The sequence below is a fragment of the Ipomoea nil genome, unplaced genomic scaffold (assembly GCF_001879475.1).
Source record: "Ipomoea nil cultivar Tokyo-kokei standard unplaced genomic scaffold, Asagao_1.1 scaffold2926, whole genome shotgun sequence".
Classification (NCBI taxonomy): domain Eukaryota; kingdom Viridiplantae; phylum Streptophyta; class Magnoliopsida; order Solanales; family Convolvulaceae; genus Ipomoea; species Ipomoea nil.
Genome location: NW_017619354.1, coordinates 1,374,057 through 1,399,686, shown reverse-complemented (window position 1 = coordinate 1,399,686; position 25,630 = coordinate 1,374,057). Strand labels below are relative to the sequence as shown.

General features: G+C 35.2%; 3 protein-coding genes and 1 pseudogene across 3 annotated transcripts; 2 read left to right on the top strand and 2 right to left on the bottom strand.

The window, feature by feature from the left end:
- The first annotated feature begins 307 nt into the window (after window positions 1-307).
- LOC109161937 lies at window positions 308-1,943 on the top strand (annotated as a pseudogene).
- A 2,844-nt stretch (window positions 1,944-4,787) lies between these two features.
- Window positions 4,788-8,833, bottom strand: LOC109161933 (probable E3 ubiquitin-protein ligase ARI2). Its single transcript, XM_019310504.1, has 7 exons — window positions 8,442-8,833; window positions 7,886-7,918; window positions 7,479-7,758; window positions 6,830-7,310; window positions 5,702-6,250; window positions 5,449-5,615; window positions 4,788-5,285 (listed from the first exon to the last, which is right to left on the bottom strand). Exons 1-7 carry the CDS (start codon window positions 8,568-8,570, stop codon window positions 5,149-5,151), a joined length of 1,776 nt encoding a protein of 591 aa, XP_019166049.1. The 5' UTR covers window positions 8,571-8,833; the 3' UTR covers window positions 4,788-5,148.
- Window positions 8,834-12,833: 4,000 nt separating this feature from the next.
- On the top strand, window positions 12,834-15,558 carry LOC109161934 (plastid division protein PDV2-like). The gene is made up of 2 exons (XM_019310506.1): window positions 12,834-13,375; window positions 14,735-15,558. Exons 1-2 carry the CDS (start codon window positions 13,169-13,171, stop codon window positions 15,365-15,367), a joined length of 840 nt encoding a protein of 279 aa, XP_019166051.1. The 5' UTR covers window positions 12,834-13,168; the 3' UTR covers window positions 15,368-15,558.
- A 7,838-nt stretch (window positions 15,559-23,396) lies between these two features.
- LOC109161935 lies at window positions 23,397-25,348 on the bottom strand. Its single transcript, XM_019310507.1, has 2 exons — window positions 24,742-25,348; window positions 23,397-23,947 (listed from the first exon to the last, which is right to left on the bottom strand). The coding sequence occupies exons 1-2, from the start codon at window positions 25,120-25,122 to the stop codon at window positions 23,603-23,605; spliced, it is 726 nt and encodes a 241-aa protein (XP_019166052.1). The 5' UTR covers window positions 25,123-25,348; the 3' UTR covers window positions 23,397-23,602.
- Window positions 25,349-25,630: the final 282 nt, after the last annotated feature.

Genomic DNA, 25,630 nt, shown 5'->3' with positions numbered 1-25,630 from the left:
AAAATCTGATCAATCTGAACTATTCATTTAATTAAAAAATGGGTTCTTATTAGTATAGTAGATAGTAGATATAAATAGTGATGGAATGGGGTTAAAATACAGAGATTTACGGAACCATCGAAACGGAACTCCGAGAAATAGGCCTTTTCTAGCCCAATTATGAAAAGAGGCCTAACCAAACACGCGAAGGAACTGCCACACCATGATCCAATCAGACATCGGCACTTGTCAGTTCTCTATTGGCTAGAGGTTGCCTCCCATTCGAAGCGAACTCCCTCCCAGAGTCCCAAGTGGAAGCGTGGCAGATACAGAGATACATACATCGCCTTCTATATATATATATATATACGCGCTCTCAGGCTAATGTTTTGTATGCCCCAAAGAACAATCAACAATGGCTCCCCGTTTCTCTCTCCTGTTCTTATGCACCCTCCTGGCGACGACGTTTTTTGTGTTTGCCGAAGACGACGACGATGACATTTTCATCCGTCAAGTAGTTGGGGACGGCGACCTGTTGAGTGCCGACCACCAATTCACCGTTTTCAAGAGGAGGTTCGGCAAAGCGTACACCTCCGATGAGGAGCACGATTACAGGCTCTCGGTGTTCAAGGCTAACATGCGCCGTGCACAGCGACACCAGCAGCTTGACCCTTCCGCCGTCCACGGTGTCACTGAGTTCTCCGATTTGACTCCCACCGAATTCCGACGCAAGTTCCTCGGTTTGAATCGCAGGCTTAAGTTTCCGGCTGATGCGGAAACAGCTCCGATCCTTCCCACGGATGATCTTCCGTCAGATTTCGACTGGTGCCGTTACGCCTGTTAAGAATCAGGTTAGCATTCATGCGTGTATGTAACAATTTTCCTTCTTTTTTACACCCAATTTTGAGCTTCTATAGCACGTAGAATGTTTGGCAATCTGCTTTTTCCTGTTGTTTACCAACAAATTCCGAACTGGTAATTGAAAATTAGGGAACCTGCTGGTCGTTCGTTCAGCACCACTGGAGCATTGGAGGGTGCCAATTTTCTGGCCACAGGGAAGCTTGTGGATTGTGATCATGAGGTCTGATACTTTAGCCTTTTCACTTAACAATCGCATATGTTTTTTTTGACACTAATATAAGCTGGAATTATGTTTAGTGTGATCCTGAAGAAGCTAGTTCTTGTGATTCTGGGTGCAATGGCGGGATGATGAATAGTGCCTTTGAATACACACTCAAAGCTGGTGGACTTATGAGAGAAGAAGACTATCCTTACACGGGCAATGATCTTCAAGTCTGCCAATTTGACAAGACCAAGATTGCTGCTAAGGTTGCTAACTTCAGCGTTGTATCTCTTGACGAAGGCCAAATTGCTGCAAATCTTGTCAAAAATGGTCCTCTTGCAGGTTAGTCATAGACCCATAGTTATGTGATTTTTGATTTTTTTTTCTCATGAATTCATTGGTTGCTGATACTTGCAAGTATTTGGATGCAGTGGCTATCAATGCAGACTTACATACATATGCTCCAAGAGGCTGGACCATGGTGTCCTGTTGGTGGGTTATGGTTCAGCAGGCTACGCTCCCATGACCCCATCCGGTTGAAAGAAAAACCATACTGGATCATCAAGAACTCATGGGGCGAGAGCTGGGGGGAGAAGGGATCGATACTACAAGATCTGCCGGGGTCGCAATATCTGTGGAGTGGACTCCATGGTTTCTACTGTTGCAGCTGTTAGCACCCCCACTTCAGACTAGCAGCGTTCTGTAAAGTAGTTCTGTAAGATATTGTTTGCAAGCGTCTCACACAAAACAACATACTATGCAAAGTGTATTCATTATTAGATTTCATCAATCTATTTCTCAATTTCGTCAACTCTGAAATACAGTTCATGCAATTGTTCTGTTTTTTGATTGATCCACTGAGCTGAGAAGCTTACATATATGGATAACTTATTATCTCATACTACCAAGGTCTAGGTCAATAGAATTACCTTCCTGTAGTAGGTAACGATTGCACCACTGTTGATCCTTTTCCTTGTTAAGCAAAGTGAAAGAGAACTTGTACCCATCTTCCTTGTAAAACACACAAAAATTAGAATGATAATGGAAACTATAACAGCCTGTTTTGGTTCGTTGTAAAAGAATTGAAGGGCAAATTATATTATGCACCGTCGATTATGCACCGCGCGTCTTTTTTTTTTTAAATGAAAATTAACAGTGTTTATTTCCGTCGCGCACCCTTTTGCAAAAAGTAACTCTGTTATCCTTTTGCAAAAAGTAACTCTGTTATTCAGTGTCATTTTGTATACACTGCAGTTTCAGTTGAACACAACTACAGTTTCATTTCGATATAACTATAGTTTCATTCGATATTTATAGACTCAAATATGTGAAAATGTTATTTAATTTTATTTTATATACACTATAGTTTTATTAAAACACAACTACATGATCATTTTGATATAATTACAGCTTCATTGTACAATATACACTCAAATATGTGAAATGTTATTCAGTTTCAGTTTATATACACTGCAGTTTCATTTCACTATAACTACAGTATCATTTTGATATAACTGCAGTGTCGGTTTGGATATATTGTAGTGTCAGTTGGTGTTTAATACACCAAACAAACGGACTCCGTTAACTCTAACGGCGGGCCGTTTCTTTACTTAAAGAAACGGCACCGTGCATAATCCATTATGCACCGCGGTCTATAATATAACAACTGGAATTGAAGGGGATTGGAATTGAAATTTTATGGAAAATATTCCAAGAAATTATCGGGAATACAAATTCTATTATTTAGTATTTTGGTTGGATTTATAATTGTAAAGAATGAGTATAAAGACAATTATACCCCTACACAATAATAACGACAATAAAAAAAAAAAAAAAAAATTGGTAAGGACATAATGTCCTCCTTGTTTACATTTCCATAAAAAAACAAAATATCATGGGACCCAAAAAAAATATTTTTCTCATTCTTGAGGAAAATGTTTTCTATCCAACCAAAAAGAAAATCCTATATTAGCCCAAATTCGAAACAAATTCGCTAGAAGGAGGGCAAAGGAACCTCTGACCTTGTGGTTGCTTGTTATTTTAATGCTTCTTTATTTTATAAATTCAAAATCTCGACATAGAACTGGAAATATAAACAATATTTCCGATTAAATTGGGGACAGTATATCATACTTTTAACTCGCTTGACATCAAATTCTTATCAAGACAAACATAAAACCGATCTAACAAAGCATTATGTTCACTGTTTCACATTGTGACATCTTTCTATTCCTTAGTATTTAAGTTTTAACGACTGAAACCAAAATGACAAATAGACAACTTTGACAAAAAGTCAAACTTCAAACTTTGTAGATACCAAACCAATGGCTAAATCAACTATGTCAATTGACCAATGACCATGGTCCGAATGCGACGCCGTTTCTTCAAGTAAAAAAATGACAATTGTTAAATTTTAACAAATTTCATATTTTTTATGTGTTCATAACAAAAGGAAATTGCAATGTATCTAAATTGAAATTGAGTAACTTGTCTCGCATATTGTGTTTATATTATCAAATAAAATTTTAATTGAATTGAAATGATACTTTAGTTGTGTTGAAATGAAACTATAGTAGGTATAAAATGAAGGTTGATAATGCTAATTGCCACGTAAGCAGTAATTAACACATGTACGACCAAGTAAAGCAAGTAAATCTCTTTATTGATCGAGGTGACAGTCTTAAGTACAATCTAAATGACTGCTCGCGTACCGACGAATGCGGTCGGGATGCTCTGATAACAGTCTAGCGATCGTCCAAAAGATCCTCACACTGTCGCAATGGGGGATATTTATAGCCGCGGCACCGGAGACATAATCCGGGCTTTCCGACCAGCCCGACACGTGGCAAGACACGTGTTATCCTCTCGGGCGTCTTGCTGTCCCCGCCAAGTGCCGACACGTGTCTCTCCTCAGCTTTTGCCCAAGGTCCCTCGGTCGGGAACTGAACATGCCGGTCGGGTAAGGACCGGTCGGGAACCGACCGGGTTTCTCCTAAGAATCCCGCCCTGTGATCTGTAAAAAGAGGAGGAAAGAGATGAAGGTGCGCCGGTCGGGTAGGGCCCAGGCCGATCGGGATATCCCTATCAAAGGTGAATAACATGTCTCACATATTGGGTGTATATTGTCAAATAGAATCGTAGTTGAATTGAAATGATACTTTAGTTTTATCGAAATGAAACAACAGTTTGTATAAAAAAGAAACTAAATAACATGTCTCACATATTGAGTGTATATTGTCAAGTGAAACTATAGTTATATCAAAATGAGACTTTAATTATGTTGTAATGGAACTACAGTATATATAAAATAAAATTGAATAACAGTTTCACATATTTAAGTGTATATTATCCAATAAAATCGTAGTTGAATTAGAATTATAATTTAGTTGTATTGTAATAAGACTACAGTATGTATAAAATGAAATTCAATAACATGTCTCAATGTAATAAGACTATTATATATATAATGTCGACGAAAAATGTAGTTGAAACAAAATGAAACTTTACTTATGCTGAAATGAAACTACAATGTATTTAAAATGGAATTAAATACTCCGTATATATTATGCAAACAGAACTAATTACGCACCTTAAATCTTAGTAAGGCGATTAGTTACTGTGTCCAACGGTGGAAACCCTGATACACCCCAAAAAAAAGAAGTAATTACGTGAAACATGTATCGTTTCTTTTAATAAACGACACCGTTTTGGACCATGGTCCACGACAAAATTTGCTTACCGCAAGAGCGTAAAACGCCAATTTCTCACTATTTTCATCAACAGGTTCCACAGGTACAGCAGTCTATATAGTAGAGACATCACTAAGAAAACGACGGAGAACACAAGCAGAACCTATGCACATTATTAGGTTTTTTAAACAAAATAAAGTACATGCATTCATAGTTATAAAGATTCTACCTAGTTCACTTACCAATTTGGTAGGGGGATAATCGGTTTCAAAATAAAAAAGAACAAAAAAAGGATGAAACATTGTTGTTTCATCTGCTGCTAGGCGAACTGATATTATATATATTTCAATACGAGCGGGTTGCTTCCTTGAGCTAGATATGTACACATGAATAGAATAAAAAGCAACTCCAGTTGTGTCAATGCCTGTCAAGGAGATCTGCTGGCAAGTTCAGATCAAACAAGCTTTTCTCTTTCCTAGCCCGCTTTCGAGAGGTGCACCCATTCTCATCTGAACTCGCTGAACATTGTGGTCGCTCATCATCTATGGAACTTCCTACACAGTGCATAAGCAGCAACGGTCAAACATTAATGCAGCCATGAAGTAATACAGTAACACACAAATCTTAAGTTTCTTTTACTTCAGTTACTATCAAAAAGAAATCTTTAAGCACCTTCACTTTACACTAAGTCATGAAGGTAAAAGGCATTGGAATTACCGTTGGTCTGGTCAACCACTGTTAGACACTCATTCTTATTGGTTGCATTAGTGCTCCTCCCATAAGTGAGTTCTGTAGCCCGTTCAATGCCCTTTGACTGATAAGGAGCTATGTTGTGGTTACAGAATAGAAGTGAAGCCAACAACTCATTTTCGATACAATCATACCTGCAATATTGCCAATTCTAGTCTATAAGACCCTTTTTTTACAGCAATAGGAGGATAAGGCTTGCATGTATTTTAACAGGACTTACATTTTCTTGCAGAGAGTATCAGTGAGTACAGAGAGATTGATGATTTGCATCCTTACTTCCATGATTTGTTCTTCATTGTACTCGTCAAATGGCTCCTCAATGAATTTAGATAGTTTCTCAACATTTGCCTCAAGCTGTTGTTGCTGGTCCTCAAATAAGTTCTGTTTTATTTCCCTTTGCTCATTTGTCATTTCATCCTTAAAAAGGTCATCACCAAACATATAAAATGCAAAGGGGTAAGAGTACGAAAGAGCTCTTCTTGATCTGAAGAGCCTATTAAGCCCATTTGTAACCCAGCTGAAATCCTTCAATTTTGAATCCCTGGCTTCTAAACTTGACACCTTATCTCTAATGGTCTCCTTCAGTCTAGATTCTTGCTTAAATGAATCAGTATGAGCTTTATACCGATTATGATAGTGCATATACCTATACAGATCACGCTTCGCTCGTTCAGCTTTTTTTTCTTGGTCTTCTTTATAGCGACCACAACTGTGTCCAGCAATCCGTGACCAAGTATGATCTCGACCAGTAGCTCCCCCACACAACCAACTGCAGTAAGATTTAAATTGAAACAAAATTGATTTAATTCGAGTAAGGTGAATTCTGTGATCAACAGTTAAAAGGGGGTTTCTGTTATGAATTCATTGTAAACAATCCTCATACACTACAAATGGCTACCTCTGTAAGCAATCTAATTTTTTGTACACTAGAGAAATGTATTATTGCAAGAAGGTGAAATAAAGCATAGAGCACATTATAGAGGAACTGTAGAATCAAGAAACAGAAAGGAAGCAGATGAATTACACATTTAGATGGGTGGCATTTGCAGATCAAATTTTTCATTCTAAGCATGCTGAGCCAATAGTTTTTTTAGTACTTAAAATAAACAAAGCATAGAAGCTACAAATGCATTAACACTTTGTTTCGATTTCATTGCAAATACAAATATTACACCAAAAACTTATAACAGTATATTTACAGAAGTGCATCTGGCCACCAAGCTCATATTCTTTCACAGTTAATGTAATCTCCAAAAACCATTTTGAACTTAAAATGGAGCCAATTATAAAGCATATCACATAAATGCATGAAATTTCAAGCATAAAGAATTAAAGAAAGAACTCTTACCAAAATGCTTGGCCACAGATGCAGCTAACTAAATTGCATCCACCATTTTTCTCAACAGGTTTATGACACTTGGGACAAGGTTTTGTGTGCACGGTAATCCAATTTACAGTTTCTGATTCATCACGACACTTTTTGGTCCAGAGTTCCCACATTAAGCATGAACAAGGGGAGTGTGCTTCGGATAAACAGCTGAAGCAAAACTGCACACCACATGAACACTCTACTTCAAAAAGTTCATCATTCTCAATGCGTATTGCATTTCCACAATGAGGAGTACTTGGACACCATTTTACCATCTTATTGTCCTCAATGTATGATTCAAGAAGAAATCTATCAAACTTCTCTGCTAAATCAGGGTGTTCTTTACTAACTAGCTTCCTTACAACAGATTCATCACAAATGGCAAAGCATTTGTGAGCCATGCACCTGATACGCTTACTCTGACCTTCCTTTATTTTCACAATAAAATGCTCTGTCCAGCCTGTAAAGAACAACAAAGGCAAGGAATAATTCCAAATATTTGTATGCCTAGTAGAAAAGAAACAGTAGATTCAATGAAGAATTACACCCAGCATCCAAGACTTGGGTGATTTGATAGTATGAGTGCAAAAAGTGTAAGATGCTTAGATTTATAAGAAAAGGTGCTCACAACTGTTGCAAAAGCAATGACCACAGTCCATTTTTGTCATCTCACTCCCTGGTAACTCTTCTATGCATATATTGCACATGACTGTGGGGGAAGTGACTGGGTGACCAAGATCATTATTTTCATCCACTGATACCCCAGATTCAGCAAAAAGGCAAGCTTTTCCCTTCTCAACGAGAACTGCAAAGAGCTTTTCAACATCCCAGCGGTGATGAATGAGTAAAGTCCGGGCATGGTGTTCTCTTATTGAAAGCAAGTCCATCACTCTCTGCAAATCCTCCCTCTAGAATGAATGTAGGATACATTAAGCATCAAAATTCTGAGAACATGTAAAATGTACACAACCCTAAATTGATCATCCAGAAATATGGTACAATCCAACAAGTAAAGATATTAAGATAGTGGTTTACCTGTGCAACCAACAGTGACTCTTTCGTAATCACCTATAAAAGACATGAACAGTGTTAGAAAAACCTACATTTCAAACTCATTAGTAACAAGTTTCATAAAAGGGAAACAATGTATCACAATCCTGACCCTGAGTAAAGGGACTATTTTTCAAGAAGAATAAATTGATAATGACCTAGGCTGTTTAAATTTATGCAAAGGCCTCAAATGAAAACTTAAATGCCTAGAAATAAAAGAAAAATATTTTAAAGATGGAGATTGAAAACTGTAATACCTTGCCCAAGCAGAGAAAGTAGACAGAATATTGCATAAACATGCAATAATAAACAAAAATCAAAATTTTATTCATCAGAACAAAAACAAAACGATACCATTTTTAAAAAATCAAAATTTTAGCATATATACTCGTATAAAATTCCATGTCTTGCAGAAACACATCTTAGGAACGAAGAAAAATCAACTGAAAATACAATGGATAGAATTAAAATATCACGGCCTTACTGAGCATGGAAAATTACAGAACAAATTTTGAAGATTATAGAACAATGAATTGTGTACCTTGCAAGAATTTGCTCCGGAAGGGGCACGTTGAGAATCAGACTCCTCATTCTCAAGTGCGTCGAGCGACTCATGATCAGATGAATAGCAATCGTCTTCGCTACTCAAACAAATGAAACAATCCTCCATCAGCTTCACTGGGCACGTCCGCACCTGTGCCGGCAATGAATGTATGTGATTATGCAGGTATGTCTGAATCGATTGGAGTTGAGTGTGAATTTAGCGGCTGTAATCGGGTCAACGAAGAATAAAGGGGGGAAAAACAAGGGTTTAATTAGAAATCGGGTCGGGTATCATGGGATTCATGCCGTTGGTGCGGATGGAGATAGCTTAGCCCCGGAGGGAGGGAAGCGTTACTTTTCCGAGAAGAGCAGACTAGTCCTTCCCTCTTGCGGTGCTTAATAATTCTCGGGTAAACCAAAAATCATCACCGGTAGACGACACCGTTTGAGGGCATCTAAATTCTAATATTCTAATACAACCCTCAAAAGTCAAAACCAGGTGGGAATAAGTCAGACCCCTTGTAAAAGTTTATGCCGTGGCATAATTAGACCTAGTTCATTTAATAAAAAGGTCTTGAACTAATTTTAAAACCTATTAAACTAAACAGGCCAAACTTAAATATACCCGGCTCGGCCTTCAGGCCTATATAAATAAATAAATAAATATAAATAAATAAATAAATAAATAAATAAATATATATATATATATATATATATATATATATATTCTATTTTATACCTAATATATTTTTATATTTATAATATAACCCTAAGGGGGCGTTTGGTTCAGGTTATATAACATAACTAAGGGAATGTGACATTCCAAAGCTCACATTCCTGTGTTTGGTTCACATTATCTCAGGGAATCTAACATTCCCCAGGAATGTCACATTCCCTCCACATAGGATTTTGAAGGGAATGTGATTCCCTTCAATTTCTAAGGTTATGTAAGATAACCTTGGTTATGTTAGTTTATCTCACTCACACACACACACACACATATAATTATTTTTGTAATTATACATTTTTTTATTTTTATTATGCTAGGTTAGCATATAAAATAATTTTGTTTCTCAAGTTCAATATTTTAGTTAATATTTTAAAATCATGTAATTATATATGATACCGTTATCTTATTTATTTATTTTAATTTTAAAATTTATTAAAATATATGAAAATATGTTAAGGATATTATAGTGTATGAATAAAAGATAACCCTAAACCAAACATGATTATATTACATACCCCAATTTTAACCAAACACAGGAATCTAACATTCCCAGTAATCTAACATTCCCAGCAATCTAACATTCCCTAAGGTAATCTGACATTCCGTGAACCAAACGACCCCTAAGTATATATAATTACAAAACACTAATCCTTCACCTCCAAAATCACATTCTAAATTATGATTCAACTATAAATATTGTTGTTAATCCTGCTTATAAGTGTTCGTATTGTTTAATTTTTTTGTTAACTGTTCTTACTGTCATAATATTTAATAAAATATCACAACTTAATTATGTGAGTTGATTGTTAATTACTCTGTATTTATGAGATTATATGGGATAATAAACAATAAAACAATTGAATTTATTTCTAAATAAGTTAATGAGCATGTTGAAGTCGTGACTTATTTTATTTTATTTTATATTTTAATGCTATTATATTTGCATTTTGATGATATATTTATGTAATTATGTATTAGTTTTGTACTAGTATTTTCATCCGTGTGATGCACGAAATTGATTTGTTAAAATATGTTAAGAATATTTGGATCGATATATAATTATATAAATTATAACATCAAAATATTATATAGTGCAATTGAAGATATGGTTTGGATCAATTATATTTTTTGATGTTATCATTGCTTAAATTCGAGCAAATAATTGCTGAATTAATAGCTAATGTGTAGATGTATGTATGCGGTGCTGAAACATTGGAGATTTTATATATCATTGTTTATGATTTTAATAAATTGGGCAAATTAATATGCTCGTTCTCTAGCAACTTAGTTATAGGAATCAATTGTTATCATAATTCATTTGTGTGGAAGATATATTTTTTGTGTAGATATATAGTAATTTCGCCATCTTGGAAAAAAAAAAAGGGAACATAATATCACCGGTTGTATTTGCACATTATTGAAAATCTCTTTGTAGACGACATTGGTAGTAACAACACAATATACCAGTTTTTTCAGCAATAATACAACATGAGTTAATTAGTGTAATATTGTATTGAGAGACAAGTGGTCTATGTTCCGCAATAACATAACAGGTGCACTGACTTCTAATGTTAATGAATGATTAGGAAGACCAGACAATATCAAATTAATGTAGTTGAGACTTATTTTCAGGCTGTCAGGCGCTTCTAAAGCTCAACTTACTAAAGCACAAATAGTCAAAGCCCCCACACTGGCGTTCAAATTTGAGACATCTCATTTGAGGGGTCACAACTATGTTACTCGACCACAACGCCTTTGGCTAATCCACTTTATTTTAAAAAGTAAAAAAAAAAATTAAATTAAAATTTAGTGGGGACTTAAATTCTTCAGTCTAAAAAAAGCTTGGAGAAAATATAGAATAGATACTACCTTTGAAAAATATAAAACATACTAGTATTTTTTTATGCGCGATGCGCAAAAAATAGGTGCCTAATATTAATACATTATATTAAAATTTTAAATTTATTTAGATTTTAGATATTTAAATTATTCTAAATAATAATAATAATGTAAATATTTTTATAAATTTGATATTTACATTTATGTAATAATTAACATATACCTCAAATATTTAATGTGTATATATTATTATTAATGAAGAAGATAAGAAAATATATGGTGGATGCATGTGCATGGTAATAATAGTGGAAAAGATAACGGAAGTTATAACGGTAGGGGTATGTTTGTCCAAAATATTTTAATGTACAACCTTTATAGCATAATGTACAAAAAAAACTTAACAGAAAAAACGGACATAAATCAGGGGTATAACTTTCATTCACACTTATTATGTTTTTAGATTTTAGATATATATTACCTTAATAACAATTTTATATATGGACAGAATATCCTCTTACACTACATGAGAACATATCTAAGTCATATAATTAGCATTCAAAAAAGGAAATGATTATCATTTATATATGGACAAATTACTCCCTTGTGTGCATAGAAAGTCCATCTACATATGGAAAAGCTGGGATTCAACTTATTTCATTTATTATGGTTGTATTATATATGTTAATGACTATGTGGTCAAACGGTATGGAATGACTCTTGGGAGGTCGTGGTGTGATATTGACTCATTGAGCTTCAGTAGGTTGAGAAAGTATATATGAACATATACTACATGTAACAAAGTCAATAAAAAATGCTTGTATTATATTTATTTATTTTGGGAGTTCTTTCACTCAGTAATTATTTCAATGGTCAATAGTACCCAAAAAATGCTTGTATTATATTTATTTATTTTCGAAGTTCTTTCTCTCAGTAATTATTTCAACGGTTGACTTTGATTTGTTTCGGATGTCATTGTGTCGACGGTAGTGCGGTGTGTGCACTTTTATGCTTTATCGTGTGTACTTTGGTATGCTTCTGACGAATGCACACGATTACCCGTTTGTGCACTTGTGTTGTGCACATATATGCTGTTTGCATTTGTGTGCATTCACGCGGCCGTTTTTGTGCATTATGCATGTGATGACATCCATTTATTCGTACATTTTAACATCTTTTGAACATGTGTTTCATTAATAGCACAAACCACCGCCTCTGAATCTAACTCCAACTCTACGGGTATCCCCATCGCTCCCTAGTCACTTTGAGACCTTCCATGAACCCTCAAAGCTCAACCGTGTAACTATTCTTAATTCCAATCTTTGACTGAACATAATGGTTAACACAATTATATATATAAAGTGTCATGGGGCGAAAGTTAATTCAGATGTCAACAAATAACATTTCCTCTAAATCACACCAAGATGAAGCAACATGTCAAACTTTGGCTATAAGTCATTATCCAAACACTCTTTTAAATAAATACTTTAATTTTTAAATATTTCACTTACCTTTCAAGAGTAAAATTTATTTAGAATATATTTAAAATGTTTATACTCATTTATTTTAATTGAACAAATCATTAAAATTTTATCTCGAATGATCTCGCAACTCATTCTTAATTAATTTAAAAGGTGAGTAATATGAAAGATAACTTGAAAAAGAACAATCCTAAGTACCCTTTAGTCTATTTTGCCATATATGCTATTTATTTAGGATGGAATTTCTTATTTTATCACAAAGAACAAGCTTTAGGTAAAACAAAAAAAATTGAACAGCATGTGGGAGTGGGCATGTGTTAACCAGGACCATATAATATTTTGGAAAATCCAATTTAGTTAGGGGCACAGATTTTATTTCAAGATTTCAGGTATACAATAAAGAAAAGTTTGGCTTGTTTTTTGTCACTACTAGGAAGTAGGAACCAACCAAACCATTTTCTTGGCCTTTGTTAGCACTTATTATGATTGCATATTTGCCTTGCAGAGTTGCTGCTGGGCTACACAACTTCTTGTTTTCTACCCTTTGTAGAGTGAAGAAAGAACCACAATCACTTGTTTCAAACTGTAAACCCTCCAAAGACTTCTCCTTTTTGGAACTTCTTGGCCCTTTTCACGAACGCCGCAACTGAAAACCCAAATTCAGAGAGGGTGAAAGAGATGGAGGAAGGTAGAATAGAGATGGTGTTGGCCAGAATAACAGAATTGAGGTCGAAGATCACTAATTGCATTGCTGCTGATAGAACGGAAGGAAGAGAATTAAGGAAAGGAGGCGCTGAAATGGATTCAGGAGATGAAGTATCGGATTGCCTTTTGAGTATCAGAGATGCTCTTGAAAAGCTTGAAGTCCTAGTTTCTTCTTTGCAGGTATTTTGTAGCTTTTCTTATCAATTGTGTTAATTCCTTTTTTTCTTTAGGAGTCTCTGTTTCAATCTGGCAATAAGTGTGATTTGTATAACCAATTCCTATGTTTCGCTATGGTTCTTTATTATTTATTTGCATGTATTTTATTGAACTATAGGGGAATAATTAGCCTACGGTTTGATTGAAATGGACTTTTCCAGGAAGTCTTCATGAGTTATTTATTGCTATTTACTACAATCCTCCCTTAGAGGGGGATAGAGATGGCAATTCATCCCGACCCGACGGAGAAAACCCATCCCTTCCCTGACGGGGCGTGTCCGGGGAATTTTTTCGGTGAACGGGGTGGGGATGGGGACCGGGAGGGTATCCCTGCTCCGACCTCGTCCCCATCCTCACGGGGATGGGGGTTGAATTTGGGGACGGGGACCCCATCCCCCGCCCCGTTGCCATCCCTAGTTTAGGTTTGCTTTGGCCAGGTGAAATTCCCTCGTCCCTGGCCTGACCCCACAGGATAGTGGAGGGTAAATCACGTTGACTCGCCTCCTATTTGGTGAGAGGATCAATGCCTAACCCCACACTGCACTACGGTTGCTAGGGCTGGATCTTGTGTCCTTGCACACAATCTACTACTCAGGAACCAACTGAGCTGCCTGTGCGGGCATGGTTCAGGTTTTTTTACTATTAGGAGTGTAACTCTTATCTATTGGTGTTGCCTGTTGGTGATCTAAGCATTTGCATAGTCAATGCTATGCTTTTAATTTCTAAAGTATAAATCTTTACTGATAGATTTGCTCCCTTATTTTAGCTATGCAAGCTCCTTTTTGTTCCAGGACTGAAAGGGATGTTTTTATATGATAATATTTTAGCTATTGACAAGATCCAATGATCTGCTGGAGGTGAGAAAATTGCCTATGTTGAAACTATAAAAGGAGGTGTAGATTATTTGGCTATTAGATGGTTAATGGATGTGTTTATGAGGAAACAATGAGAGCAGTAAAATGATATAATAGGTTTTGTGGATACCCCTCGTGGGAAAAAACACTTGGCTGACCAAGACTCCACTATCTCTATCATTGTCTTGCCTTTACCAATATACAATAGAGCAGGAATTTGGAGTTTAGGCAGTGTTTAGCCCAGTGGTAAGCTAAGTCATTTCTGGGCATTTGGTCCGACTTTGAATCCTGATCATCTAATGTTTATGTTACGAAGTGTAACCATGGCATTTTTTCAGTCGTTAAAACTGTGGAATGCATTCTTAAATGTTCATAATATCCACACCATCACTCTCTTATCTGTTCATAATCTCCGCATCTAATATTTATCGGGCATTTGGTCCGACTTTGACTCTCTTATTTTATGCAGGCACTGCATCAGCAACAGCTATATGAAAAAGCTGAAGCCTTTGCCGGGATAGCCTATTCCCAAGAGAAGTTGCTCAAGAAGCTGAAGGAGTACAAAGGGGATAACTTGGACATTATAAACGAGGCAATTGCTTTTGTCGGTGAAACTGTGGAAGAAAGTAATGATCTCCTGCTCCCTCCATATCCAACCCAACCTTACCCTCTAGTCTCGGACAAGCTCTATCCTTCATATCCCCCTTCCTCACACATGCTTTCTCAAAATGGGGCGATAAATGGAAGCCAACCGCATCAATTGACAAAGGATCTCCATCAAGAAGAGGCAAAAAGTCCATCGAGAATGGTAACGTGTTTTATTGGTGTAGCTGCCAGGACAGCATTGACTGTTGTTGGGCTAATATCTGTTCTAACTCTCGCTGGTTTTGAGCCTCGGCTTAAGAAAAGAGATAACTGCCTCAAGGCTACGAATCCGTTTCAACTGTTTGGGATCGACAAGAAAGGAAGGAATGCCACATGCCCTCCTGGAAAGGTGCTCGTGTTTGAAAATGGCGAAACTCGATGCGTTGTAAGGGAGAGGGTTGAAGTTCCATTTCACTCTGACGTCGCCACACCAGATGTGAACCATGGTTGTGGATGAAATGTTATTCTTTTTCTTCCGCGATTTGTAAACGATGATTTCATTTTACCTTGCTTAGTGAAGTGTGATCGATTTCTGAATATCATCATCATGTATATAGTTATTTCATAAACTGAGATGGGATCATGGGAGATATGAACAATCTTACAGCAAGAAACATTGGCTTCTTCATCTTCTCCTATGTTGTCTTTGAGTTTTCTCAAAAAAATTATTATACTTTGGCTGAAGACTAGGTTGAATTGGGCAATCAGAACTCTCTGAAACCTCACTGGGACAATTGTTGTGGTTGGTATAGAATCAAATTGACTTCTATAGATGACTTGAACAGTTGAACCAAACATTATTTCTAATGGAAAAAAAGTTAAATAAACCCTCAAACTATGACAATTAGGCTCCTATTTTATACCAAGGACCTTGTGGTCCAATGGTACCAAGTTGAACTCCCACATGGAAGGTTATGGGTTCAAGCATCAGAAAAAATACTAAGTTTTCACTACGATATCATATTTTACGACCGCGTTGAAAAAAATTTGTCTAATAGTGATAAGATGTTGAAAGTAGTTTGGTAGAAACATGTCACATGTTATTCCAACAAGTATGAGTTGTTCCTACAGTTGGATTGCTTCTATTTCTCTATTTCTACGTCTGTTCTACAAATACTACCCCAATTGTGGAAGACGTCACTATCTATATTATTACATTTATAGCTAATACCATTAATGAGTAAACTATACTCATTTATATTCAATTATACAAAAATAAGTTAATACTATAAATGGTTCTTCAACTATTTTGAAATATTAAAGTTAGTCCTCTCACTTTTAATTGAACCAAATTAAGTTATTGAGTATGTATTATTTAATTTTCTAGCTAAATATGATAACACTTGAAAATTTAAACATTTTTTTTTGTCTCGTATACGGAACAATTCAACAAAAATTGTGGGGGAGATAGGCCCTATATGCAACCCTTAGAATGAGATTAGAGTTTAGTTGGGAATGTTTAACACAATGGAAGAAGTTTTTTTTGGGGGTGGAAGAAATTTGAATGATTTTGGTGTGAAAAGTTAAGATTTTTAAAATTTTTGTTGAAAACACTAGCTAGAGTTTTCACACTTATACTAGAGAATGTCATGCATTTGATAGGAAAATTAATTGGAGGACTAAATTGGTTACAAATGCATATTTGATTATCGACTTAATCTTCTTTCAAAAGAAGAAAGTATGTGGAAGGAGGTAAATCACAGTAATTCATTGTCATTGTCGAATTTAGAATCTTAGTATCTTCTCTTAAATAAGGTATACTAAATCACTATACTAAACTGGCCGTGTGGGCATCAAGGACTTAATCTAGTCCAATGAGATGTTGATAACTAATTTTGATATTTCAAAATAATTGAAGGATTATTTTTTATATTAATTAACTCAATCAAGGGTCCACCTATATCACACGTATAGTATGAAGTAATTGAAGGATTATTTTTTATATTAATTAACTCAATCAATGGTCCACCTATATCCCACGTATAGTATGAAGTAATTGAAGGATTATTTTTTATATTAATTAACTCAATCAAGGGTCCACTTATATCACACGTATAGTATGACTTCAATCATAGTGCACACTCACTTGATATGTCATGATCCGGCATGTAAATAGTTAACGTGTTTAAATTGAAATGTGTGTGTGGTGGGGGGTAACAAGGGAAATTTGTAATTACTATCCGATAGTGTATACTAAATAAATCTCATTACTGTGGAATAGTCTATACATCACATAGAAGAGATTAATAGTGATGTTATTATTTATTATTGGTATAGCTTTATGGTGAATAAGTTAGCCTCATGTGGCTAACCACATATCTTAGTACTGTAGATGTCAATCTCTGTATTAAATTTTGTATCTCTCATCGAGATAAATTGTATTAGGAAGATTGTGTGTGGTTAAATGGATTGAGAGGGTGTTTGACAAAAAAAAAAAAAAAAGTGAATATTTTTTAATTTGCAAGGCAATGACAATTAGTAAAGACCATATACAATCTCAAATTGGTTGGATGCATCTATCATCACCGTACCGGCGCAATGGTGACGACCTCTGTTCAAACAGGATGGAAGTCAACCTTTTGGTCAGCATCAGCAATTTAATCATCCACCCAAACGACGCATCGGCGGCCACCAGAGCTCGGGCGGAGAAGACCTTATTAACGCCGTGGCGGCGGCGGCGGCCTTCTCTCACGGGGTTCATCAATTTACACTCACTGAGGGCGGCGCTGGCCTTGATGGCTAACGCGCACATATCGTGAAGAGAGAGCGGTGACTGCGACTTGGAGATGGGGAGGAGGAAGTAAAGCTGCCCGAGCTGCAGCTCCTCGTCGGCGCCCAAGCGCGCTACCGGCGAGTCGACGTCCATTGCCTCCGACCTGCAAAGGAAGCAGTTTTGGTTCTCGGAAAGGATGTCGCCGGCTCTCACCGGCTGCCGGAACTCTTCTGGTTTCCCGTCCAACTTAACCACCACCGCTACTCCGGCAGTCGGCGAATTCATCACGCTCCGCCCGCACCTCGTGATCATGTGATGATCGGACGACGCACAACTATTACCCATTTCAGTTCGACCGATCAGTGAAAGAAAGGAATGAATATAATGAGAATTAGAGAAGAAATGGTGTTTCTGTGTTGCATTCAGCATTTGATGGGATCAGAAGGTTTATATAGAAGTTGCAACCATCCTATCAGAGATTCAGAAGCGATACGGGGCCGGGTATCGTCGTCTATAATTATTTAATTTATATTATTTTTTTTATTATATGGCTCAAATTTAATGAGAATTATAGTTGTCCATTTAATGCTCTTTCTACCTTAAAAAATTGTCGGGACAACTCTGGTTTATTTTTGGACATGTAACCTGATAATATTAATATATGATAAAGTGAAATTGGGAAGTAGCTAGTGAAATATGTAGTAATAATAATATTATTAAAGGAAAAAGTTCAAATATATGCCTTCGATTTTTTTTTATTTTTTTTTCAGATTTTGGATTGAAATTGAATATAGTAAATAGAGTAATGGAACTTGAAACAAAGTTTGATCTGAGTTTGAGTTTGAAATAAATTACGTGTAAGAAAAAGAAAAAAAAGAATTGAAAGATTCTCCAAATAACTTTGCCAAAAGATTTCCATTAATAAAAAGTGAAAGGCTTTAAATTAAATATGCAGCACATGAATCTTGAGTGCAGTCAGTACTGAGTCGTGGATTCTCTGAAGATCTTTCCGCCAAAACTACTAATACTATTCTAATTAAGCACATGCCGCCCACCCACATTCATTCCTTAATCGATTTCTAAAACGGAAAAACCTCACTCTCATATAATAACCCGCAATATTGTTGTTGTTGTTGTAACCCTGACCAACATAATCGATTCGTGTGAATAAAGTAAAATATAAATGAGTAGAAAAATAAGTAGAGCCAGTAATTTTAACGTGAAAATCACGAGTCTTTTCGGACGTTGTCAAGCCGAAATTCACTATTTTGTAGATAGTTTGGTACATGTAAAGTAGGGTGTTCTCCAGAAGTCTAGAGAGAGAGAGAGAATTTCGATGCCCCTTCTTTACTAAGGTCTTTTATAATGGAGAAATAGGTAGAGTATATGATAATCGAGATCTATATGGTAATTCAGTATTTATATATGGTGGAGTAGGATAATTAATGGGATTGGAAAGTGATTTTAGGAAGGAGAAGGATAATTAAGAGGGTAGGAACTAATTTAGGTTAACCTTGATTGTCCTTCCGTAATTGTATAGTTGTCATATAATTCATTCCTTTACCGTCGCGGTTGAGTGGTCAAGTCCCGAGCCAGTCCGACTACCATCTAATGCCAGGCTGAGTGCTTGGTTGACTACCCCTAGTCCAATCAATTATTATTATTATTATTATATTAAATTATTAAATTGGAAGTTAGGAAGGCAGGTGGAGAGCAGCACACGCATGGTGGTGCAGTGGTGGTATAGTCGGTTGTCGGTGATTATTAATTTTGTTTGTGAAACACACATTTTATAGATATATAGATGAGATGAGAGTAGGCCACAAATATTAGCTCATTCCAGCTAGCTACATGTACGTTACGTTTCAATAATGTTAATTTTAAGCTGCATGCATGCTCATTGCTGCCTCATCGAATCTATCATATCATACATGCAAGACCATATATCCATGATAAGCCGCACCAAGACAAAACTGCATTTAATTCTCATATATTATATATATATTTCTTACTGTCATGTCAAATTCATATTAATCCAATAATGCACTAGTATGCAATAATACTTTAATTTGGTCACACGTATGGCGAATTAATTAGTGCGTACCCAACCGGCGCGAATATATCAAATTGTTTCTATTTGATAGGATATGATATGATGGTATAGAAACATCATATCCAAGCTTGTCAATATATACGTTAACTTGGTTATTGTGAATTTAGAGAGACCATGTGGATCATCTTGCATTCTTATACTTCAATCAACAATCTTCTAATATACTTATATGATATTTTAAGTTTATTATCACTTTGAAAAGATTCGTGCAAGTGTTCCTAGCTGATTTGGAATTTGCAGAGATAATATAATTTAGAGTCTCCTTCTTGATCTTTCTTCCACTTGTTGTTTTTATATATCAGTTTTACTTAATAAGTTTCTTTACAAACAGATACTCTGGAGCAATTGGTTTTGAAATTAGAGCAGTCAATTAGGACAATTTGTGGATATCCTGGGAGGTAAGCTTAAGTAAACACACTAACAATTACACACACATTTAAACTCCATCTGATTAGTCATTGTTCTTGGTAATTAACTCCATTCATTATGAGTTCTGAATTATTGTAGTTGTACTGTTTGTGGGAACTTAATTTATCATATTTGAACCACACATGATCTTGCTAATATGATAACCATTTACATATTATTGATGCTTAAGGTGAACTAGTCTACTACAAATCTGCAATATGATTATATAGAAGTCACTACTTTTTACTTTATAATTCATAATTTTTTGTCTGAGGTGACTTCAATATCTGTATATGGTTGTAATTATTTGCTCTTCTTTCTAGTACCTAATTCCTTGCCACATTTATGGGAGGTAATGCATCGTACTTTTCTGTGATCAGTGTATGCTAGCTTAGACAGATCAGAGAAGTGCCTTGTTGATTGAAATTCTTTTAGATTTGCTTTTCCATTCTTCTTTAATTTGCAATTCCTTAGTTATGTGTGGTATTGCAGGTTGCTCAAGAGATTGAATTAGAAGTTAAATTTTAGAATGACTTTATTAGCCAGCTGGAAAAGACACAAAGCTTTAGAAAATGTGTATGTTGTACGGAAGGTTGGGAGGGATTTTGACTTGTTTTAAATTTAATTGTATATTGAAGAATTATCTTCAAACGAATGAAATTTGTATATGTTTTTCAACAGATATCTTATCAATTTGTGACAATTTTTATTTTTATTTTCATTTCACTACTGAGGGGATCTCTTCTGTAGTGAAATGATTTTTTTTTTATTGGGTACTTATCTTACCACCAAAAGTGGTTGGAAAGTCCCACATCTATTATCTTTATTTGTGACCATTTCCGATCACCCGTGGTTCAAAATTACGCAACTCTAACTTTTTTCCTGATCACTTTAGAATATAGCGGACGCTATTTTCGATCACTTCATGCAGTGGTCGAAATTACCGACGGAAGATTTTCTAGATCAGACACCCCAAGTGGTCGGAATAGTGGTTTCCAACTGAAAATTGCTGATTTTCGACCATTTTAGTTATAACTTAGGGATGAAAAGTGAATAAGATCAACAAGTATCTTCGGAGCGAATCCTATAATTACTTATAACTTAAAAAGGAAAAGTGCTATTTTAAAAAAATAAAATAAAGTTCAATTTATTTTTCATGTGGCAATGCACATGCCACATAAGAATAAATGAGCACCCATTTTATGAGCGCAGATAGCCTTAGTCTTAAGTAGATTAGTAGGTAATTAGGGTAAATTATTGTCCACACAGTATTGTGTGGATCATATTTTGTATATTGTAAAATAATGTACATACAATACAAAAATAATGTACATTCCTTATAATAGTGACAGTCAAACTCTAGGGCTGGCCCTGGTCATGTGCGGTCAGGGCAACCACGACCCAAGGCTCCCAATTTTTGTTAATTTTTTTTTTATGTAATTAATTATTTTTATATTTGATAATTAATTTTTTAGAATTTATATATATATATATATATATATATATTAATCTTAATTTTAATTAAAAATAAAATTTTAAAATGAATTGACATCAAAATTTTGGTGAATAATTTTGAATTTAAATATGCACGAAAAAATATAATTTTAAATTAAATTTGAATTCTATTTATTTTCTTTGTTGAATTTTTATGAATTATATTTGGATAAAAAAGTTTATTATCAATTATTTTTGTCATAATACAATAACTTGAAGTCCAAATGGATTTGGATACAAATATTTTAAATTTCTATCTTTAAGACGCTAGAAGGAGAGCTTGAACCTCTGACCTTGTGATTAAGAGCCACACGCTCTAACCAACTGAGCTATTCCAGCTATATCTTTTTTTTTTTAATTTCTCAAACAATGTTACATCTTCTAAGTCATTTGCATTAAATTTTACTTAACTTATGGTAAAATCTAGCAGTTTATAATTATTAAAGGACTTAACACTTAGAATTGAATATACCAAAATGCCCTTGTACGTATTTAACGTCATTTAAACAGTTTTGTTGACAGATGACAAAAAATGACCATGCCACAATAATACTAGGACTAAAGGGAATGTTTTGGAAAAAAAAAAAAAAAAAAAGACTAGAAGTGGATGGAATGACACATATAAATTTAGGACCAAAAAAAAGAAAATAACTTAACACTTAAAATTAAATAGACCAAAATCATTGTATTTAATGTCATTTAACGATTTTATTGACTGAAGACAAAAAAATGTTCATGCCACAATAATACTAAAATCAAACGAGAATATTTTTTTTTTAAAAAAAAGAGACTAAAAGTGGACTGACACTTATAAATCTAGGAGTAAAAATGAAATTAACTGTTAAATTATCGAATAATTTGGACGTGTTGCAATAATTTAACTTTTTTGGGCATGATGAACCTTTACATGCACCATAAAAGGAAAAAATAAAATAAAACTAAATACAATCTAGTAATTAATTAAACAAAAAATTGTGGTAGTATTAAAAAAACATGCAAATAAACAACACTCAGAACACATTGCTTTAATTGCAAAATTCCAAAGCCCATGAAAAAAGTAATAAATACAAATTAATTAGTATCCCTTTGTCTCATTTTATATGAACAAGACATAACTTAAATTATTTACACCCTTTTTTTTGTAATATATATATATATATATATATATATATATATATATGTGTGTGTGTGTGTGTGTGTGTGTGTGTGTGTGTGTGTGTGTGTGTCATATAAATAAAAAAAATTAGCAAGGTCGAATCGGCCGGGTTAACTCGACTAATTCGACAGAAATTGACGAGTTAACTCGGCGTAATCGGCCGAATTAGGCGCTAGGCGGGCGCCTAGGCGACCGGTTTCCTAGGCGGGAGCCTAGGGGGCAAATCGCCACAGCCTAGGGCCGCCTAGCGCCTAGGCGCCGATTACTTGGTGCCTAGGAGGGATTTTTGCAACCCTAATATATATATATATATATATATATATATATATAATTTTAGTATATAAAATTTATAAATTTAGAAACTAAAAAAAAAAAAATCATATTTTAAAACTTATAAGAAAATTTTAAAGAAAGAAGAATTTGTTTGACAAATAAATAGTAAAATGAAAAAAAAAAAAAAATAGAAAGATGTGTTTCATAATAATCAGACTTATAAATTAAAAATAACATTGTAAATTAACATGGGGCCGGGGCTAGCTGTGTGAGTATATCCTTTTGAATTGATGCATGTACTACAGCTTCTATATATACATGAGCCCTCCTTGATTAAAGCATAACATACATAAACAGTGCAATAATACAATACAAGATTGAGAAAGAATCACCGACGACATACATAACCGAAGACGGTGGGCGGGCGGGCGGCGAATCAGAATCTATCTGTAGCACTTAGCTAGCTTGTATATATATATATATATATGAGAGAAAGAGAGAGAGAGAGAGAGAGAGAGAGTATTATTTATTTATATTATTTAGACATGAGTGAGGCCACCACCCCAGCAATAAGAGAAGTGGGATCCCCGAGAAGAGCAGAGATAACAAACTGGAGCGCGAGAGCAGCCATCTCACAGCATTTTTGCATCTTCTTCCCTTTGCTCTTCCTGCTATGATTATGATAAGTCTGCAAGGTTCCCTTCAAGCTAGGAATTCTTGTCTCCAATTTTCTATTTGATGATCTGCCAAAGTAAATCTCATGCCAACTTTCCACCAGCATCTCCTTCACACATGCAACGTGCAGATTGTACTTCTTGCACGTCGACCGGTAGCTCCAGCTCCGACCCTTCCTCCCGCACCGGTGGCACGACGAACTCACCTATCCCATCCATCATATTACTTTAATAATTAATGGAATCCAATTGGAAAAAAATGACATTTTTGAATTGGTTCTGGAGTCAAGTTGTTCTTAGTATTCTAGCTACTAAGTTTATTTGACAAATTTTAAACTCTTAATTCAAATTGCAGTTTAATTAAGACTTTAGCAGCTATACCATGGCAAGGTGGACCCAGGTCTAAAATACACAATTTATATATTGAATGTTCACAATTTAGTATTTAAATTGTAAATTATGTATTTATGAATCCGGGTCCACAGAATAATTTGTCTTTTTAGACTTCATATTGATTTTTCATCCAAACTTAATAGAATATTAACAAAAAAGGACTAAAATCATAACTATCATAATAATGGGTCAAAAATAGATACGATAATAATTGAGCAAGTATATAATTGGAGTATAATTTAAGGGCAAATAAGACATTTTCCTAATAAAAGTTAACTTACATCTTAAGTTTTTAAAGAATTAATTATTTGTCAATTGTACTACTTGTACTGTGATGACACCTCTATAATTATTTCAAATAAATGGTACATGATGGGATTGGTTAAAAAGTTTTTCACTCATAACTTTCACTCTTGACATGGTTCTGTTCATTGGTTATCTTACTTTTTTATTAAAAATTAATAGGATCAACCAATTCATGATATCTAATAATTATAACTCATGCTATAGAGGAAGAGAGGAAATTTGGGAAGGATCCGAAAAAATTATGATGGGTAAAAAACATTTTCCATATTGAAACTTTATCTTCTTCTTCAAGTTCAATTACCTTCCGGTACAAGTAAAGCTTGACTTCTCCGTCGTCGAGCAGCATGGGGAGCTTGGCGCAGCAGGGGTGAAGGTCGAACCCGCAGAGTTTGCAATGGTAAAGGAAGCCCGTTATGTCCTTCTCGCAGGCGTTGCAGTATCTGGGAACGCTTCCCGGCGGGCGGGCAAGGAACTGGAAGGAGCATTTGGTGTAAAAAGGGTGAGCGATCGACGGCGTGGGGATGGCGCAATGCATGTGGAGATCGTAGTCGCAGGTGGCGCACTTGTACCGGGATCCAATTCCGGCCTCCTTGCACCCGTCGCACTTGAACGGCAACTCCGAGTACTCAAATCCCAGCTTGTGTTGAGGGTGGCTAAAGTGAGATATTTCATTGTATTTCATGTTTATTTGCAGGTAGAGATCAGAATTGACAAGAAGATTGAGTTCAGGTGGGAAATATATATAAAGGTGATTCTTGGCTCTTTTGTTTTGCAGATTGATGCATGGGATAAATTAAGTATGGGGATTTGTCATTAGATTAAAGAGGAATTTTTAGAAGCCTTGTTTGTGGTGCAAGTGCAACTTTAATTTAAACTTTATTTTGGGTTGTGTGATTAGGGTTAATGGTGTAGCTTTTGGTTGAAGCAACCAGGGTATTTGTACTTGAACACAGGTGGTTGGTCATATAGTTGACAATCTTAGCCTAAATAAGAATCTTAACATCTCAATAAGGGAGTATAGGACAGACATAAGGCATATTGGTTTATGTCCCACATCGGAATATGAATTTTCTACTTTTAAAATATCCATTATTTACCACTACGAACATATGTGATTGCATTGGATGGTATTTAAGTCTTTCTTTGTACCCTTCTATTGAATTGGTGGGCCGAAGTTTGGAGAGTCAAAT

Excerpts from the sequence above, each read along its gene's own strand:
- LOC109161935 (XM_019310507.1), bottom strand. The coding sequence starts at position 25,122 with ATGAAATACAATGAAATATCTCACTTTAGCCACCCTCAACACAAGCTG. Across the intron at positions 23,948-24,741 it reads AGCTTTACTTGTACCGGAAG|GTGAGTTCGTCGTGCCACCG; the intron begins GTAATTGAACTT and ends TGGATGGGATAG.
- LOC109161934 (XM_019310506.1), top strand. The coding sequence starts at position 13,169 with ATGGAGGAAGGTAGAATAGAGATGGTGTTGGCCAGAATAACAGAATTG. Across the intron at positions 13,376-14,734 it reads TCCTAGTTTCTTCTTTGCAG|GCACTGCATCAGCAACAGCT; the intron begins GTATTTTGTAGC and ends TATTTTATGCAG.
- LOC109161933 (XM_019310504.1), bottom strand. The coding sequence starts at position 8,570 with ATGGAGGATTGTTTCATTTGTTTGAGTAGCGAAGACGATTGCTATTCA. Across the intron at positions 7,759-7,885 it reads AGTCACTGTTGGTTGCACAG|AGGGAGGATTTGCAGAGAGT; the intron begins GTAAACCACTAT and ends CATTCATTCTAG. Across the intron at positions 6,251-6,829 it reads ATCTGTGGCCAAGCATTTTG|TTGGTTGTGTGGGGGAGCTA; the intron begins GTAAGAGTTCTT and ends ATCTTACTGCAG.